Here is a 17471-nt window from a genome sequence, read left to right on the forward strand (position 1 = left end):
ATCCTGGTTAAATGCCATTCATTGTGGCCCCTCGGGCTTCCAAAGTTGAGCAGCTCTGCATTAAGGGTTCTTATTAATGTCAAGAACCTCAAGCAATGTAAAGCCAGAGTGTGATGGAACTGGAAAGGAAAATATTGCTAGTAGAAGGAACTTTTTCCAAGGGGGTACTTGGAGTTGGACCAAAGACTACTTGATCTGCCATCAAACACTCTACCACTGAGCTACACCCTTGCAAAAGTAGAGAGCTGCAGCCAGTGTTGGGAATTGGGTAGGGAACAAGAGGCTTTTTTGCAACACACCTCTCAGGTGGGAGGGACCCTCACTGACCCAGGATTGTGACTGGTGCTAACAAGGGATTTGCCCTGAAAGCAGCAGAGCTGGGGCAGGACAGAGACTTCTGAGAGATGAAGGGGCTGGAGGGAAGCCAGGAGAAGAGGCCAGCCTGAGAGTTGAGAGGCCCAGGTGCCCCCGTGGGCTGTCAGCTGTAGGTGCCATGGTGCAAGGGGCAGCACTCGGGACTCTGAATCCTCCAAGATGAATTCAAGTCTCAGTGGGACTGGCTGGGCTGGTTACTGCAAGGTCCTTGCGCTTCATGTGCTTTGGTTTCCTTGCTTTAGGGACAATGGAGACAATTTTGTTCCTCCTGCTGGGTGTCTGAGGCCACTAGAGCTTGGTCTCCAGACTGAGCAGGTGGGTGGGAGGGGTCTGATGCCGTCACAGCTGCAAGGCAGGTCACCCACCTGGCCCCTGAGCTCAGCCCATGTGGGCGACAGCCAGACAGTGTGAGTGGAACAGAGGGTTTGGGCTGGAAGGGGGGTTGTATATTTGGGGAAGGATCCTGAGTCCTGGCTCCCAGCCACGTGTCTTGGCACAAAGACCAATGGCCCCTGCACAAAGCGCATTGTGGGAATAAGAGTTGGGGCAGCAGGAAAAGAGCCAACCCCTCAGCACCAGCAAGTCAGTGGGAGAAGATGGGAGTGAATCCTGCTACCTCTCACTTGCAAAGGCAGCACTTTTCCAATGCAGCTAATTATGCCCCACCTGCAACCTGTCTCCAGTGCTCCTGCCACTGCCTGGCCCAGGAGGACTGGTGTCCAGCAGCTCTCTGCCCCAGCATGGCTGGCTTTTGGGGACAGCAAGTAGGAAGTGGGGCTACTGGACCCACTTAGCCCCCTGGCTGGCTCTGCCAGAGAAAGACACACAAGGATTTCCCCTAGCATTGATCCCACTACCTCTTACATGCTAACAGAGCACACTACCATTTGAGCTAATACCCCTGCTGCATTAGTAGGGGCCTTCTTGGAGACTCTTTCCTTCTCCACAGGGACATCTGCCTTCTAGGTTAGTTAGTTGTGGGAAAGGGGAAGGCTCCGAAAAGGCCACAAGGGCAACTCTCAAGGAGAGTCCCTGCAGCAAAGCCATGGGGGTCTCTGAGATGGCCCCTGCTCTGCAGCCTGTCCCACCTGGCCATTGTCATGGACTCTCTGTGAGGTCATCATCTCCCAACCTCCTTTAGCCAATAAGCTGAGGTGATGCAAAAGACCCTTGTGATGTCACTGCCACACTCACCCGTGCCCTACTGGGCTAATGTCCTGCCCCAGGCAGCCCCTTTGCATGGCTGAGCTGCTCCCAGGGGTGAAAGTGACACATTTCTTACAGGGACTGTTCTATTGAGCACCACCCTTCAGGTGGGGGAAGGCTCAAGGCAAGAAGTTGGGGGAGGGGTTGTAATAGGACAGTACCTGTAAGAAAATGTGGATTGGAGTGTTGGAGGCTCAGGGATTTGGGGAGCATGTGAGTGTGGTGGGGGGATCAGGGCAGGGGTAAGGATGTGGAAGGGTAGAGAAGTCAGGGCACAGGATTAAGGATGTGAGGGAGGATTGAGTCTTGTCACCTCCCTGGGAGAGACTCCTGGGGCATCCGTCAGCCACCCTGGCTGCCCGCTGCGAATGAGCAACCAGCTCTAGCAGTTAAAGTCTCGGATGGTATGAGGTCTCAGTGGTGACTAACCCATTTACCCATCCCTGTCTCTAGCTACATCCTGTTACTGGCGGGGGGGAGGTCAGGATTACCTCGGCGACAGAAATTGTGAGATGATGCCTGGGTAGTGATGGGTCAGGATCACCTTGGCGACAGAAATCACACCCCAACTCGCTCCGGCTGCCTGGTTGTGCCTCAAGCCCTCCTGCTCTACCCTTGCTCATGGTGCCCCAATCGGTGGCCCACACGAGCACAGGGGGGATGATTGCAGTGGTGCAACAGGTTTGGTTCGCCCCACATTTTCCTGCTGTGGCAGCACAGTACTTGCTCTATCTGTTTAGCTCATAACATTGGACAAAGGGTAAAAACTAAAATTGCAGCACCCTCCACCCCACACTGTGGGGACCCTTTGTGAATTTACAACTGGGTAACTCATTTAACAAGACAACAGCATTTACACTGTGTGTACCATCCACAGTCCAGTTGAACTACTTGTCTTGTGAAACGAGTTGCCCAGTTACTGTCTAAAGAAAGAGGCACTCCGAACCGGGGGAATTAATTCTCTGAGGAGTTTCTTGGCAACCATATGTTTATAAGGCATCAGCATGTTTATAAGGATAAGCTTCTACCCATCCCGAAAACATATTAATGATTACAAGAATGTACTCATATCCACAAGATGTAGGCATTTGTACAAAATCCATTTGTAAATTCACAAAGGGTCCCCACAGTGGGGGGGGGGGAGGGTTGCTGCAATTTTAGTTTTTCTATGCCACAATCAGCCCTGGGCTTACACACAGATGAGGCTCCAATCTCTCCAACCCTGAGCAGACGCACCCAGTTCCAAACAACCAGCCTTGAATCCCTGGTCAATTTATACTTTAGATCCGTGGACCCCAACCCGGTGCCCAGGGGCGCCATGGCGCCCGCCGGGCTCTTTACATGCGCCCGTGGAGCAATCTGGGCTGGCAGGTGCCAGCCCCGGGCTCATGGCCGGTCCCGGCCCCGGGGGCGCCGCATGTACCCTTGCTGGCTCCGGCGCCGGCCTTGGCCCCGCCCCCGGGGGCGCTGCGCATGCCCTTGCCGGCTCCGGCGCCGGGGGTGCCGCGCGTGCCCTGGCCACGGCCCCGGCCTTGGCCCTGCGGCTCTTACAGGGGGAGCACCGGCCCCAGGCGCGCGGCGCATGCTGGGGGGCGCCTTCCCCGGGCGCGCGGCGCTTGCCGGGGGGCGCGTGGCTATGGGGGGGCCCCGCCCCCGGGCATGCGGCTGGAGGGGGCCGCCCCCGGGCGGGAAAGTGTCCCCGCCCCCTGGCGCCCGGTGGGCGAACGGCCACACCCCCTGGCGCCCGCCAACCTGAAAAGGTTGGGGACCACTGCTTTAGATCTTACCCACAAAATCACATTGGACCAATCCTTTAGAATCTAAATGTTTATTAATAAAAGAAAAGGTTGAGAGTAAGGCAGTTAAGGAGAATACATTATATACATCAATCAGCAAGTTCTTGATGCAGGATCTTAGCGGAGATGTCACAAACTGCTAGCATAAAAGCCTTTGGGGTACATCGTATGTCAGTATGGGTCAGCAGTCCTTCCCGTGTCCCTGTCCTTAGCAACGCTGCATCTGGGATAAGTAACAAGACTGAAGACAAGATGGAGCCCCCCTCATGGCATTTGATATTCATTTCTGGTGTCTCCCAAGCTGGAGCTAGTTACATGGTCAAGTGACCTGTTTCATATGCCAGCAGACATTGTGCTCTGGCTGCTTTGCAGCTTTCCACACGCATTCTTCAGGTGTGTATTGGCCACTCTGAGAACCATTGTCCTTAGAGCTATACTGATTAGCATAGTCACTCATTGGACATTCCGTCCTCATGACAGGCAGTCCATACACAGCATCAGCAGAGCCCATAGTCATAACTCCACATACAAACTCGAAACAAGTACATAAGTACCATACATAGAATCAGCACAATATCAGCTTTCGTTTGACACCTCACACGGCCCACTTTGTACCAAATTTGGGGCAAACAGTTCCCATCATCACAGCAGTTATCTGTATGCTCACCTTAAAATCCAATAATGTGACAGGGGCCTCAAGATAGGGTTGGGGTCTTGAAGAAGGATCTAGGATGCAGAAGCAGGCAGGTGTCTGCCCTGGGGGAAGAAGCAATGTGTGGCCAGGAGAGATGGTGCAAGAAAAAAGGAGTGTGTCAGTGAAAGCTGGGGGTGCTGGCTGCTGGGGGGAAAGGGAATTGAGGAGATTGGGAGGGAGTGTCTGTGAAGGACAGCAAATATTACCTGGCTTTGGGCCCCCCTGAAGCAACATCTCCAGTCACACTGTCCTGGTCACCCCGGAGGGAGGCTCTACTGCTGCAGCAGCAGCCACACAGACTAGGACCAGCCCCAGACATCAGAGGCACCACTACTGCTCCCATTCAGTCCAGGGCTGGAGGTGTTACTGCTGCAGCCATGCAGCCCAGGACCAGCCCCAAAGGCAGCCCAGACATGGCCATGTGGCCCTGGAGGCCAGCAGTGCAGTGCCAGCAGTGCCTCTAGTGCTGGCCTCAGGTTGTTTGGCAAAGACTCAGCCAAGCGCTGCCTCCTCTCTCATGCCTACAAAGCACGAAGAGGGGTGGGGCTAAGCTCCTTCCCCCTAAGCACATGCTCATTTGGAGGTGGGGCCTGGCACTGCCTTGTGGATAGGATCAAAGTTTTAGGAAGGCTGGATTCTGCCAACTGAGAACATTTTGCTCACCACTACTATAGGGTTTCTCACCTATGTGGGTTCAACTATATACAACAAGGCTTGAACTCTCGCTATAGCATTTCCCAAAGTCAGAGCAGTTAAAGGATTTCACTCCTGTGAGAGTTCTCATGGATAACAAGGTGTGACCTCTGACTGCAGCATTTCCTACAGTGAGAGTAGCTGAATAGCTTGTTCCATATGGGTTTTCCTATGTCTAACAAGGGTTTTGGTCTGACTGAACCTTTTCCCACAGTCAGAGCAGCTGAAGGGTTTCTCTCCCGTGTGAACTCTCCTATGTCTAACAAGGTGTGAACTGTGACTAAAGCTTTTCCCACAGTCAGAGCAGCTGAAGGGTTTCTCTCCTGTGTGAACTCTCCTATGTCTAACAAGGGGTGAACTGTGACTGAAGCTTTTCCCACAGTCAGAGCAGCTGAAGGGTTTCTCTCCCGTGTGAAATCTCCTATGGATAACAAGCTGTGACCGGTCATTGAATCTTTTCCCACAGTCAGAGCAGCTAAAGGGTTTCTCTCCTGTGTGGGCTCTCCTATGGGTAACAAGGTATGACCGCCGACTGAAGCTTTTCCCACAGTCAGAGCAGCTGAAGGGTTTCTCTGCCGTGTGAACTCTCCTATGGATAACAAGGTGTGACCTCTGGCTGAAGCTTTTCCCACAGTCAGAGCAGCTGAAAGGTTTCTCCCCTGTGTGGGCTCTCCTATGGATAAAAAGGGTTGAGGTGTCACTGAAGCTTTTCCCACATTCAGAGCAGCTGAAGGGTTTCTCTCCTGTGTGGGCTCTCCTATGGTTAACAAGGTGTGACTTCTGACTGTAGCTTTTCCCACATTCAGAGCAGCTGAAGGGTTTCTCTCCTATGTGGGCTCTCCTATGCCTAACAAGGTTTGACCTGTGACTGAAGCTTTTCCCACAGTCAGAGCAGCTGAAGGGTTTCTCTCCTGTGTGGGCTCTCCTATGGTTAACAAGGTGTGACTTCTGACTGTAGCTTTTCCCACAGTCAGAGCAGCTGAAGGGTTTCTCTCCCGTGTGGGCTCTCCTATGTCTAAAAAGGTTTGACCTGTGACTGAAGCTTTTCCCACAGTCAGAGCAGCTGAAGGGTTTCTCCCCTGTGTGATCTCTCCTATGGATAACAAGGGTTGAGGTCTTTCTGAAGCTTTTCCCACAGTCAGAGCAGCTGAAGGGTTTCTCTCCTGTTTGGGCTCTTTCATGTTTAATAGGAGTTGCACAGTCACTCCAAGCACAAGTTGAATGTTGATGGGGGATTTTCTTTTGAACAGTTTCTTTGTTTGTTTTCAACCTTCTGCTCCTCTGACTGGATTTATCCTGTCCTGCTTCTGGATGGTTTCCCTGCTGCCTTTGTAGACTACACTGACTCTCACGAGTCTCCCCTTGCTTAGGACTCCGAGAAACATGCCCTTCAGATCTTTCCACTAACACCCCACATGTAGACATTTGGTCAGGTCCTTCCTCCTGAAGACTCCTTTCACTGTTCTCATTCAGCATCCCATCACCTGCTGGGATAGAGAGAGAAACCACACATAAGTCATTCTCTCTGCTGAGCTGAAAGAAAAAATTCTGAATGGTGAACAGAAAATGGGGGACAACCCATAACTCTTTCCCCATCAGGCACTCTCAGACTGGAGTTGAAGACAGGCTGAAGGGCCAGTCAGACTTGATGAAAACACACAACCAACATCTGCTATGAGAACACAGAAATTGGTTTGAGTCAGTTTAGCTGATTTCTCACCTGTGTGGGTGTCACTGATGATCTCCCCTTCCTCACAGCCTTGGAGAGCCGGGATCGGCAGCTCTTCCCCTCGCTCCACCCAGGAGAGCACATGAGCTTTGGAGACTGGAAATCCTATTCAGGGAGCAATTAACCAAGTGCTGACCTTGTTCACTAAGGTCTGTGCCATTCCTGCTTCCAAAGCCAGGATCTGAGTCTCCTACCCAGAGAGGCTCCTTCCCCATCTTCCAGAGACTGGTCTCTAGCTCGAACAAGATCCCAGGACACACTAATTCCATACTCCCCCTGTACAATTACCATGTTGGGAATAGCCCAGCTGACTCCTATGGGGAACTGAGCGCTCTGCTGCACTCTTACAGGATACAACTCAATCTCCTTTAGGGCCTGTTCCATACTTGGGCAGGACAGGAACACACTGCTTATAAGGGGAGAGCTCTAGGACTTTCAGGACTGACAGACGCCCCTAGCCAGGACTCATATTTCAGCTGACACGTCAGGTCTCTAGGGCTGGGAGGGAGAGGATCTAGCAGAGCTCTAGAGCCCTATGGGCTCTGCTCACAAAGCTCTTGGCTGGGGGATGGAATTGCCCTGCTCTTGGGCACGGGTGCTCTACTTGAGCCAGAAGGAGGCAGGGGAATTGTCTGATCAGGAAAATGAATCCTTGGCTGGCCACTTCAAGCCCTGCCTATGGCCCACACTCCTGATCCTGTCTGACTGTGCCATGGTGGGCCCTATCAGCGGCCCAGAACGCTGATAGGGCCCACCATGGCACAGTCAGACAGGATCAGGAGTGTCAGTCCTGCAGGCAGCCAGGGCAGTGCCCGCCTGTTCCTGTGGCCAGCCAAGGTGGAGACAGGATGGGCTGCTTCTCTGCTGCTTGTAGATGCTCCTGTAGCTCAGCTCCCCTTCTGCAGCCTTGGCTCTACTCTGCCAGCAGCAGCAGCCCTCTTCTTGTGGCCAGTTGAGCGTGCCGTTTGGTGCCTCTCTGGCTTGCACAGAACCTACCAGAGGCAGGGAAGGACTCTGAGTTGGTACCTTCCTTCCAGGGGCTCAGCACAATAGCACAAGGGGACCCTGCAGATGCTAAGAGCAGCTGCACCCAGCCCCACAACTCTGGTACCTGCCTGGGCCCTTCCACTAACACCTCCGGCCAAGGCACAACATGGGCAAGATGGTTGGAACCACAATGAGACCTTGGCTGTGGGAAGAGCAGCACCACTATTATGTCTCTGAGCCACCTCTCACGCAGAAGCCAGGATTACTGGGGCATATACTGCTTATATTGGGGGTTCGGGCAATAAAGGACCCTGAACCAAACCCAACCCAGCTGCTCCAGATCCCACCCACCTTTTGTTACACGAGGGGACAGGAATCCTCACCCAGCCAGCTCACAGCTTCGTAATTCTCCTGCATCACATCCCTGTAGAGGACTCTCTGGCCCGGGTCTACCAGAGCCCATTCCTCCTCAGAGAAATACACAGCCACCTTTATTGTTTGAAACAAACCCCATATTGAAACTGACTGAGCAGTGAAATCTGAGCCTGAAGGTGCCGTCCGTTGTGTGCTTAACTTCACCCCTATAGCATCACACCCTGTAGATCAGTGATTCTCAAAGTGTCTGCAGGTACTCATGCAGTGCCCCTGGGGCTCCTCACTGATCGGTGGGTGAGATTTAGGACAGTGTGCACCGTGGTCGCTGGGTCTGGTTGGTAACTTCAATGACAATCACATGAAGATGTTTTCACAGAAATTTTCTCATCATTTAAAGAATTTCCACCAGCAAACTCACCTTGTCTGAAAGCTCCCAGAGATTTTCCTCTTGTTCGTTCCAGTGCAGAGGGCAGAGTGTCTGGTGGGGAAGGGATAAGAGAGGTGAGATTCCAGGCTCTTTTATTTACAATAATGTCCCCATGCTGAACACTACATTTCACTTGTATCAGAGACCAGACAGACACACACTCAAGTGTTTAGTATGAAAAGGTCTGAAACCTTCTGTGTCCTATCTCGCTTGGGCACCTCCCAACAATGGAGCCAACATCTCTGCAGCCTCATCCCTGCCCCAGGAGACACAAACTGAAAGTGAGATTTACTTTTCCCTCCTCATCCCCTCCCACCTGGTTTCTCTCAGTCACTAACCACCTCTTGTCATAACCTAGAGCTGTGCTGGTGCGAAGACGTTGCCATGACATTAACTTTACCTATTTTGATACCTTGACAGAAACAGGAGGCTCAGAGATTGCAAACCCCTGGCTCTATTTGCAAGCAGTTGACTCTGTTTGCTCAGTGCCTCTAAGGAGAGCAGCATAATGGGGCCGTCACTCTCCATGTGGGAACTGAGACAGGGGAAGGTGGCTTCAGAGGCCAGATTCAATAGCTTCTAATAGTTAAACAACTTTCCCCTACTCCATCCCTTCTAAGTATCTTTGAATTCCCTCAGAGTCTCTGACAGCGCAATCGTTTTCTGGGAGAAAGCATTGACTTGTTCTTCCAGTTCAGGTGAAATCTCCTCTGGCAGCTGGTACTGCCCCGTCTCACACCTGGACAGAAACAATTCCATGTGATTCTATTTCATTTACAGATAATAAGATTTAGCTAGTGAGTCTCAGCTCTAACAGGCCTGGAGTTAGAATTCCTTGAATTCCCACAGCCTGAGAACAGGGGCAACACAGTCCATGGCCATGCAACCTTCCCCTGAAAGGTCCCACTGCTGTTCCTCACCTCTGGCCAAGAGAGACCAGCTGGGGACAAAAGTGGAATTGAGTTTCAATGGCCAATTCACTCTTTGGCCTCCAGGTGATGAGGGACAGGATGTTCCCAGGTGAAAGGCTGCAGGAATCTGCCCACTAGGAACCAGACTGAGACACCAGCTCCTCCCTCCCCTGCTCCTTCCACACAGGTCTCCAAACAGCCCTCAGGTAGCACAGACTCTGGGTCCCTGCTGCCCTGGTCTAAATGTGCCTAGTGCCCAGCAGTGACAAACCCATATTCCAGCCCCATAGTCCTGAGGCAGCCAGTCCCCAGGGAGGTGACAGTTCTAGGAAATATCTGAAGTCAGACTGTGCCCCTGAATGGGGAATTCCAGAGTCTGCTGTGCAAGGGTGAGACCCTCAGAATTAAGTGAGTCAGAGACATTTCTATCCAACATCTGGCTGTAGGGCCCTGGGGAGATGTGGTGCCAACATCAGCTCCAAGCTCTTTCCCTGCGCTGTGCAGTATGATAGAAGTGCGAGCCACCTACCTGCTCAAGGTGTTTCTTACGTCCTAGAGAAAAGAGACAGAAAAGAATCTCAGCTGCACTGGACATACACAGGGAAGGCATTTTGCACTGGACACACACAGGGAAGGCTCCCTACCAGCCCTGTGCAGCCCGTGGGGAAGTCCCTGAGTCAGCATATCCGGCTCTTAGCATTGGAGCAACTGGGGCGGGGCGGGGCGGGGCGGGGCGGGGGGGAGATCAGCTGGGCCAGGGCAGGGCAAGAACCACTCTTGGGCAGCACGGTGAACAGGGCTGGCCACTGACCAGGCTCCCTAACTTTAACCCAAGCCCCTTCCCTTCTGCCCCCCCCTGGTACCCAGTTCCTCCAGTGCCTGGCTGGAACGGCTGCCCCACTGCCAGCCCTGCTGCTTGGCATGGTGCAGTCATGGGGCCAAGAGCAGGGGAATCCTCAGTTGTGGAGAACAGATGGGGGCTGGATGGGGGGCCTGGAGTGCAGGGGGCAGGAGAGAGGGATGGACCAGAGGATGTCTGGCTTGGGGGTGGAGACACAGCTTCTCCCAGGGTCCCCTCAATGTATTGTTACCAGCATGGTATATCAATTGCAGGACATATTAATATGGCTTGGGTTTTTTGGGGGGGGGGGAGAAGGAGGTGTCTTTCAACTGTGTTTTCAACAACAGGGTTTCATGTTGATAAGCTGAATTTCACAAAACTGAAGATGTCCCTGACAGCGATAACAATCGTGAATAAATTGTACCAAAACACCAACATTAAGCCTGCCACTTGCAGAATCTAGTTTCATTTATAGATGTGGTACAAGAAGAATCAAATGACCCCTAACAAAAGATGGCCAGGCCCACTTTTGCCAGATGCTAAGCACTATACATTAAAATTGAACACAGCAATTGGAGCAAAAATGGTGGAAGCAGAATACAAGCCACAGTTCATTCGGCCATGCCAGAAAGGATGGAACTCTGTGTTCACGGCTGTGGAGAGAATTCGATGCATACTGAATGAACAAGAAAGGTCCATGAGAAATGTGTTCCCAGGTCTCCAAATTAGTATGCAAGAAGCAATTCTTCGCTTTATGCATTTCTTTTTGTTAAAAAACTCCCCCCCCCCCCCCATGATCATTCTGTATTTTTATTAACATTACGTATTGGCTGGTCAAAAGGCTGAATCTAGCAGAGCTGGTTTTATTGGCAGAATATGGCATGGTTATGGGCCCATTGGTGAAAGCACTAAATATTATCCAAGCACAGATAAGTACACTAATGGAATGGAGTGCAGCTGCGTAAATTATACCAGATTCAGGGGGTAGCAGAGATTTTTTTTTTTTTCAGTTTATCCTGTACAGACTAACAGTCTGGTAGCACTTTATAGATTAACAAAACATATGTGGTATCACGAGCTTTCGTGGGCACAGCCCACTTCTTCAGATGACTGGAGTTTTGAGTTTAGGCTGTGCAGAGCCAAAATAAATACGTCTGTACAGCCTAAACTCAAAACTCCGGTCATCTGAAGCAGTGGGCTGTGCCCACGAAAACTCATGATACCATCCATGTTTTGTCGTCTATAAAGTGCTACCAGGCCATTTCTTGTTTTTTAAGTTTAAATTATACTTGATGGTTTCAAAACTGCAAAGGAACAAGATGCCCTCTTGAGGCCACTGGTAGATGGGCTTCAGTGCACCATTCAGAAATGTTTTGGTGAAATAATTGAGGACCTGGAGCTAATAGCAACTGACATCTTGATGCCAAATATAAGGAGCACTTGGAACACGCATGAAACTGGGATTAGAAAAGGTAAGACTGTCATTTTAGACAAATGAAACTACAAAGAAGCTTGATGGGTATTTGGCGTCTTCAGGAGAGACCATGGAGATTCTGCATTCTTTTTCTAGAATTAAGGAGCTGTGTGCCAGGGCAAACAGACCTCTATCTCCATCAGCTGCCTGTGAGAGATTCTTTTGTGTGATGGACTCATATATTTTCATAGAAGAGCAAGGATAGGTAATTCTGAAAAAAAAAATGCTCCTATGGCTGAACAAACATTTTGGAAATTAATCATTACAATGGAAAAAAAAACACCGTGAATGTGGACAAAATAAATACATTTCTGTAATCTGACTCGTATTTAATTTTTCCCTCTTCATCTTTATAAATGAAGGCAGTGACTACTGTTAAATTCCATCATTGAAAAATGTATAGTATAGGTGTACATATAATATAGAATTATATTATAAGTGTTTATATAGGACATGTGATTGTGTGTGTGTTAGTGGTGACCTGCAAGAACTCGGGTGATTAAGCATAGGGTTCCATAGGAACACTAATTTTTACTTTTGCATACTTTCACTTTTAGGATACTTTTGTACTTTCACTGAAGTAGTTTTACAGAAGATGACTTTGATTTTTACTGACATTTGTTTCAAAGTAGCAGGACTGTGAGTTGCATTGCACAGAGCAGTGACAGTACAAGGCATTGCATTTGCACAGCAGAAACCAATGAAAATGGGCTGCAGAGACAGGAGAGCAATTCTGCGAGTCCCGGGAATGAGACAAGAGAAAAGTGAGGAGACTCCGTCCTGTCGTTAGCTCCCTTGTTACATTGCAAACACCTTTCAGATGCAGCTGCACAAACACACACTCGAGTGGGCCGGGCGCAGTGCGGGGGGGGGGGGGGGGGCTGCAGCCTCCTGAGCCTGCCCGGCGCCTCCCAGGTGAATAAGGGATTAAAATAAATGTTGAAGCAAATAAACAGGCCCCTGGCCAGGGCCACTCTGTGACTCGCGCCTCATCCCCTGGGGAAGCTGCTTTAAGCCCCCCCCCCCCCGCGCTGGGGATTTGCTCTCGGTGTTTACCTGCAGTTTACCTGGCGCCCCGCCCCCCACCAGACCTGAGTCTGGCCAGGCCCCGCCCCCTGCATCCGCCCCGCCCCCCGCCCAGTCCACGGGACACTCACAGCGCGCGGGCAGAGACGGCCAAAGGCTTCGCCAGAGCCGCTGCGCATGCGCAGTGCCCGGGAAGGAGCCCGCAGTGGCACCGCCTCTCAGGTGAGCATCCCCCGCCCCCCTCCGCGCGCCGCCCCGGGACCGACCAACCAGACGCGCTGGGCAGAAGCCGGGACTGGCCCACGTGGGCATCTCTCGGCCCCGCCCCCGCAACAAAGGGCCGGTCCCAGCGCCCTGCGCACGCACCCGCCGCAGCCTTCCCCCCCCTCCCACCGCCCGCGCGCCAGCGCAGCCACGTGGGGCCCAGAGCGAACCCTGCAACCCCAGCAGCGCGCGCCGGCCCCGCCCACCTCGGGACACGCCCCCGCTCCCAGCCCGGCAGGGAGGGAATCCCCCGGGTCGCTCCACGCGCTGCAAAAGCCCCGCCCCACCTGCGAGCCGGCCCGGGCTCCGAGAAGCGGAAGTAGCCTCTGGCCGGGGGGGCGGGGCCAAGCAGCGCCCGGTCTGAGCTAAGCCCTGGCGCTGGAGTCTGCTGGGAGTCACGGAGCTGCTGCGCATGCGCGGTCTGACGGGCCGCCCCGTTCTACTCCGCCGCGGTCGGGTTTTCGGCGGGTCCCGCCCATCGCTCCGCGCGCGGGCAGGGAAAGGGACCAGACTGCGCCGCGGTTACTGCGCATGCGCCGCGCTCCCTGAGCCGGGAGCCGTTGTGAGGGGCCGTTGGGGCCGTTACTCGCTGCTGGTGGGTCCGGCGCTGGGTATCGGGCCGCCCCCCCGCTGCTGCGGTCGCCCCTGATGCTCGCGCTGGCCTGGCGGGGGCGGGGCAGAGCGGGGCTGTGAGGGGGCTGCAGAGTGGGGGGCAGGAACCAGAGCTGTGGGGAGGGGCCCTGGCCTGAGGGGCGCAGCGATGGGGGGCGGTTCTGGCCGGGGCGGTTAGCGGGGGAGGCCCAATGGACCCTGCAGGGGGAGCGAAGCTTTTGGGGCTGGTTTGGTTTTTAATTTTGATGGGTTTTTTGTCCTCAGTGCTGGTGCCTCAACCCCGCCCCCCCTCCCCTTCCCCCCCCCCGACCTGCCCCCCCCCCCGGACCTGCCCCCCCACTGCTGAGCTCAGGACAGTGACACGGCCCCGGTCCCAGCCCAGCGGCAGCCATGGCTGCAGAGAGCCCCGTGGAAAGTGTCCGGGAGGAAGCGCCGCGTCCCGTCTGCCTGGAGGATTTCACAGCCCCTGTCGCTCTGCAGTGTGGGCACAATTCCTGCCAGGCCCCCCTCAGCCCTCAGGGCAGAGACACTGAGCAGCAGGGACCCCTCCGGCCCAACCGGCAGCTGGCAAACGTGGTGGAACTAGCCAAGCCGCTGAGTTACCAGGCAGCACAGAGAGCAAGATGGGACGGGGTGTGCGGGGAGCACCAGGAGGCTCTGAAACTGTTCTGTGAAGAGGATCAAACTCCCATCTGTGTGGTGTGTGACAGATCCCAGGCTCACACAGTGGTGCCCAAACAGGAAGCTGCCCAGGAGTACAAGGTACAGAGCGGCTGTCCAGTGTGATGGGAAATAACATTGGGTTTTAATTACAGGCTAATTTCACTGACTGTTACCGGCCACAGATGTGAACCAACCAGTGTAAAGCAGTGGTCTCCAGCCTTTTAAAGTATCACTCTTTGAATTTAAGTGCAATCCAGGATCTACCTCAAACCCAAATACCCTTGCCCCACCTCCTTTGTGATCCTTTTACGAGGCCTCGCCTCTGCTCACTGCATCCCTTCTCCCTCCCCCATCCTTTCTCCCTTTCATCAGGCAGGGGCAGAGGGTTGGAGTGCAGGAGGGGGTTCAGGCTCTGTAAGGGTATGTCTACACTACAAAGTTAGTTCGAACTAACGGACGTTAGTTCGAACTAACTTTCCTAGGTGCTACACTAGCGCTCCGCTAGTTCGAATTTGAATCGAACTAGCGGAGCGCTTAGTTCGAACTAGGTAAACCTCATTTTACGAGGACTAACGCCTAGTTCGAACTAGCTAGTTCGAACTAAGGGCTGTGTAGCCCTTTAGTTCGAACTAGTGGGAGGCTAGCCCTCCCCAGGTTTCCCTGGTGGCCACTCTGGCCAACACCAGGGAAACTCTATGCCCCCCTCCCGGCCCCGGACCCCTTAAAGGGGCACGAGCTGGCTACGGTGCCCGTGCCAGGTGCAAGCCTGCCAGCACCCAGCTAGCAGACCCTGCACCTGGCACGGCACAGAGCCACCCACCCGATGCCCCCCAGCCCACCCCCTCTTCCCGGGACCAGGCTGGCGGCTCCCGGGAGCTTGCCCTGGACCGCAAGAGGCGGGCACTTTCCTGGGCTAGTGCGGACATCGTGGCAGGAGAGCTGCCAGCCTGGCCACCCAGGAGCAGGTGTGCATGAAAATCAAGGGGGTCCACTGAGACCCCCGACCCTGAGCCCTGAGCTTACAATGGCCGTCCTGGGTCAGACCAAAGGTCCATCTAGCCCAGTAGCCTGTCTGCTGACAGCGGCCAACCCTTGGAACCCTGGAGGGGATGGACCGAAGACAGTGACCAAGCCATTTGTCTCGTGCCATCCCTCTCCAGCCTTCCACAAACTTTGGGCAGGGACACCACTCCTACCCCCTGGCTAATACCACTCCATGGACCCAACCTCCATGACTTGATCTCACTTCCCTTTAAACTGTGTTCTAGTTGTAGCCTTCACAGCCTCCTGCAGCAAGGAGTTCCGCAGGTTAACTATTTGCTTTGTGAAGAACAGCTTTCTCTTACTAGTTTCAAGCCTGCTACCCATTCCTTTCCTTTGGTGTCCTCTAGTCCTTCTTTAGGGGAACTCAGGAAGAACTTTTCTGAATGCACCCTCTCCACCCAACCCCTGCTTTTAGAGACCTCTATCCTGTCCCCCCTCCGTCTCCTCTTTTCTAAGCTGAACAGTCCCGGTCTCTTTAGCCTTTCTTCATCTGGGACCTGTTCCCAACCCCTGATCATGTTAGTTGTCCTCCCTTCTCCCAGCCTTTCTCTTCCCCTCTCCCACCTCTTTTTCCCAGTCTCCCCCAGTTTTTTTCAATAAAGACAGAGTCAATGTTGGAAGAAACGTTATCTTTATTTTGTACATCAATAAGAAGGGGGGCTAGGGAAGGGTAAGTGGAAGGAGGTGAGGGAGGAATGGGGTACGAGCCCCCGATGGGGACGACTGGGCTGGCTCTGCGGGCTTCTGGGGGTGGAAGCTCTCCTGCAGCCCCCCAATTACTCCCTCTCCCCAGATGGCAGCCTGTGGCAAGTGCAGCCGGGCTGATGGCCGAGTGGTGTGATGTGCTCAGTGTGGGCACTCAGGGCACTCCAAGCCAGAACTTCTTTGCAAGCGGGGCACCCCTTAGAACTGTGTGTCCGGGGTGGGGGTCGGGACCCTTTAAGCGCAGCCCTCGGCTAGCCTGAGACAGCATCTCCACGCTCTAAGTCCTCTTTTTATGCCCTGCCGGCACTGCTTCCGGCCATCCTTAAGTCCTGTTCAGAGTCCACTCAATGTGGACTTGCTAGTTCGAACTAGCAAAACGCTAGTTCGAACTAGTTTTTAGTTCTAGATGCGTTAGTTCGAACTAGCTTAGTTCGAATTAACTAATTCGAACTAAGTTAGTTCGAACTAGCGCTGTAGTGTAGACGTACCCTACGGGAGTTTGAGTTCAGGGGGCTCAGAGTTAGAGAAGGGACTTGGGGTACGGGAGAAGTATATGACTAGGACAGGGATACAGGCTCCAGCTGCACACTGCTCACCACAGGTGGCTCCTCTTGGTGGTGCAGTGGGGCAGAGGAAGGCTCACCCCTGCACCACTCTCAAAAGCAGCCTACAGACTCCCTCTGTTTGTGGAGATAGACTGCAGGGTGGGAGAAGGAAACAGCTCCAAGGCAAAGGGCAGGAGATGTGCAGCAGCAGGGAGAGGGGTTAGCTGAAGTGCTGCACTTGATAGCCTCTTAGCCAAACCAGTCAAGATCACCTGTCAGAGGCTCCAAGATCTACCTGTAGATCCCGATCTATTGGTTGGTGACCACATCTGTAAAGCCTTCATGATCCAAGTGATGCTGTAAAAAGTAAATGTTCTGGCTTTGTGGCAACTTATGTCAAGTCTTTACAGATACCTGATGTGGGAAATGTTTCTCTGAGGCTCTAAATCCTTAAACCCAGCCCTCACTGGTGGGAGGAGGGGTGTTTGCACAAGGGAAGGTGTTAATAATCAGAAAGGTTTAGATTACAGGAGCTACAGGCCACTCTGTCAGTGAGCTGCCTTGGGACTGGAGAAGAGGAGGTTACAAGCTGTTACTGATTGGATGAACTGGAATAATAGCTGTCATTTGCCTTATAGATCTGCAGTGACCTGCACAATACCCAGCACGGGAACGTCCCTGCTCTGAGCAGGTCACAGTCCAGTTAGACAAACTGTGGGAAGGGAAGGTGGGGCAGCAAGTTGCTCATAGTCGCCAGACACATCAGGGATAGAGTTCGGTCCTGAACCCTGGTCCAGTGGTTAGACTACACTGCTCCCTGTCCCTCAGCATCACTGAACAGTGCTGAAGTGTGGCTCTTAGGAGAGAAAGATGCCTTGATAAAGCCCTAGGCTCGGCAGGGAGAAGAGGTTTCCCACTGGGATGCTGAAGTTCTGTGCTGCTCCATGAGGGGTTGAACTCTGATGCAGCAGCTGGCACTAGATACGGTTGCTGGGCTGGATGCTGTGTGGGGCCCCGAGCGCCTTCACTCCACCCATAGCAGGGTTTCAGGAAGAACTGGTCCATACCCGACAGAACTGGGATTCAACTGCTTTGTAGCAAGAG

At 53.3% G+C, this 17471-nt stretch overlaps 2 protein-coding genes and 1 long non-coding RNA gene across 8 annotated transcripts in view; 1 reads left to right on the forward strand and 2 right to left on the reverse strand.

Moving 5' to 3' along the window:
* Positions 1–17471, forward strand: part of LOC102461677 (uncharacterized) — a 185343-nt gene that overhangs the window by 157142 nt on the left and 10730 nt on the right. Inside the window, exon 1 of one of the 6 annotated variants that reach the window (XM_075916440.1) lies at positions 14147–14172. The exons of 4 other annotated variants lie outside the window; for them this stretch is intronic. The gene's annotated coding sequence lies outside the window, so the exon portion shown is untranslated. Of the gene's footprint in view, positions 1–14146; positions 14173–17471 lie in introns of those variants that run through there. One more of the 6 variants, XM_075916443.1, reaches the window with a different exon arrangement.
* LOC142818207 (uncharacterized) overlaps positions 3427–17471 on the reverse strand; it is a 115434-nt gene continuing 101389 nt past the window's right edge. Inside the window, 5 exon segments of the mRNA XM_075916458.1 lie at positions 3427–4841; positions 4843–4920; positions 4922–6251; positions 6485–6598; positions 8274–8333. Of these exon segments, the coding sequence (XP_075772573.1) occupies positions 4766–4841; positions 4843–4920; positions 4922–6251; positions 6485–6598; positions 8274–8333 (1658 nt within the window). The 3' untranslated portion in view covers positions 3427–4765.
* LOC142824471 (uncharacterized) lies at positions 11309–13147 on the reverse strand. Its single transcript, XR_012899338.1, has 3 exons — positions 13086–13147; positions 12125–12241; positions 11309–11719 (listed from the first exon to the last, which is right to left on the reverse strand). It is a non-coding gene; the product is annotated as an uncharacterized LOC142824471 (long non-coding RNA).

Source organism: Pelodiscus sinensis, unplaced genomic scaffold, assembly GCF_049634645.1.
Source record: "Pelodiscus sinensis isolate JC-2024 unplaced genomic scaffold, ASM4963464v1 ctg35, whole genome shotgun sequence".
Lineage (NCBI taxonomy): Eukaryota > Metazoa > Chordata > Testudines > Trionychidae > Pelodiscus > Pelodiscus sinensis.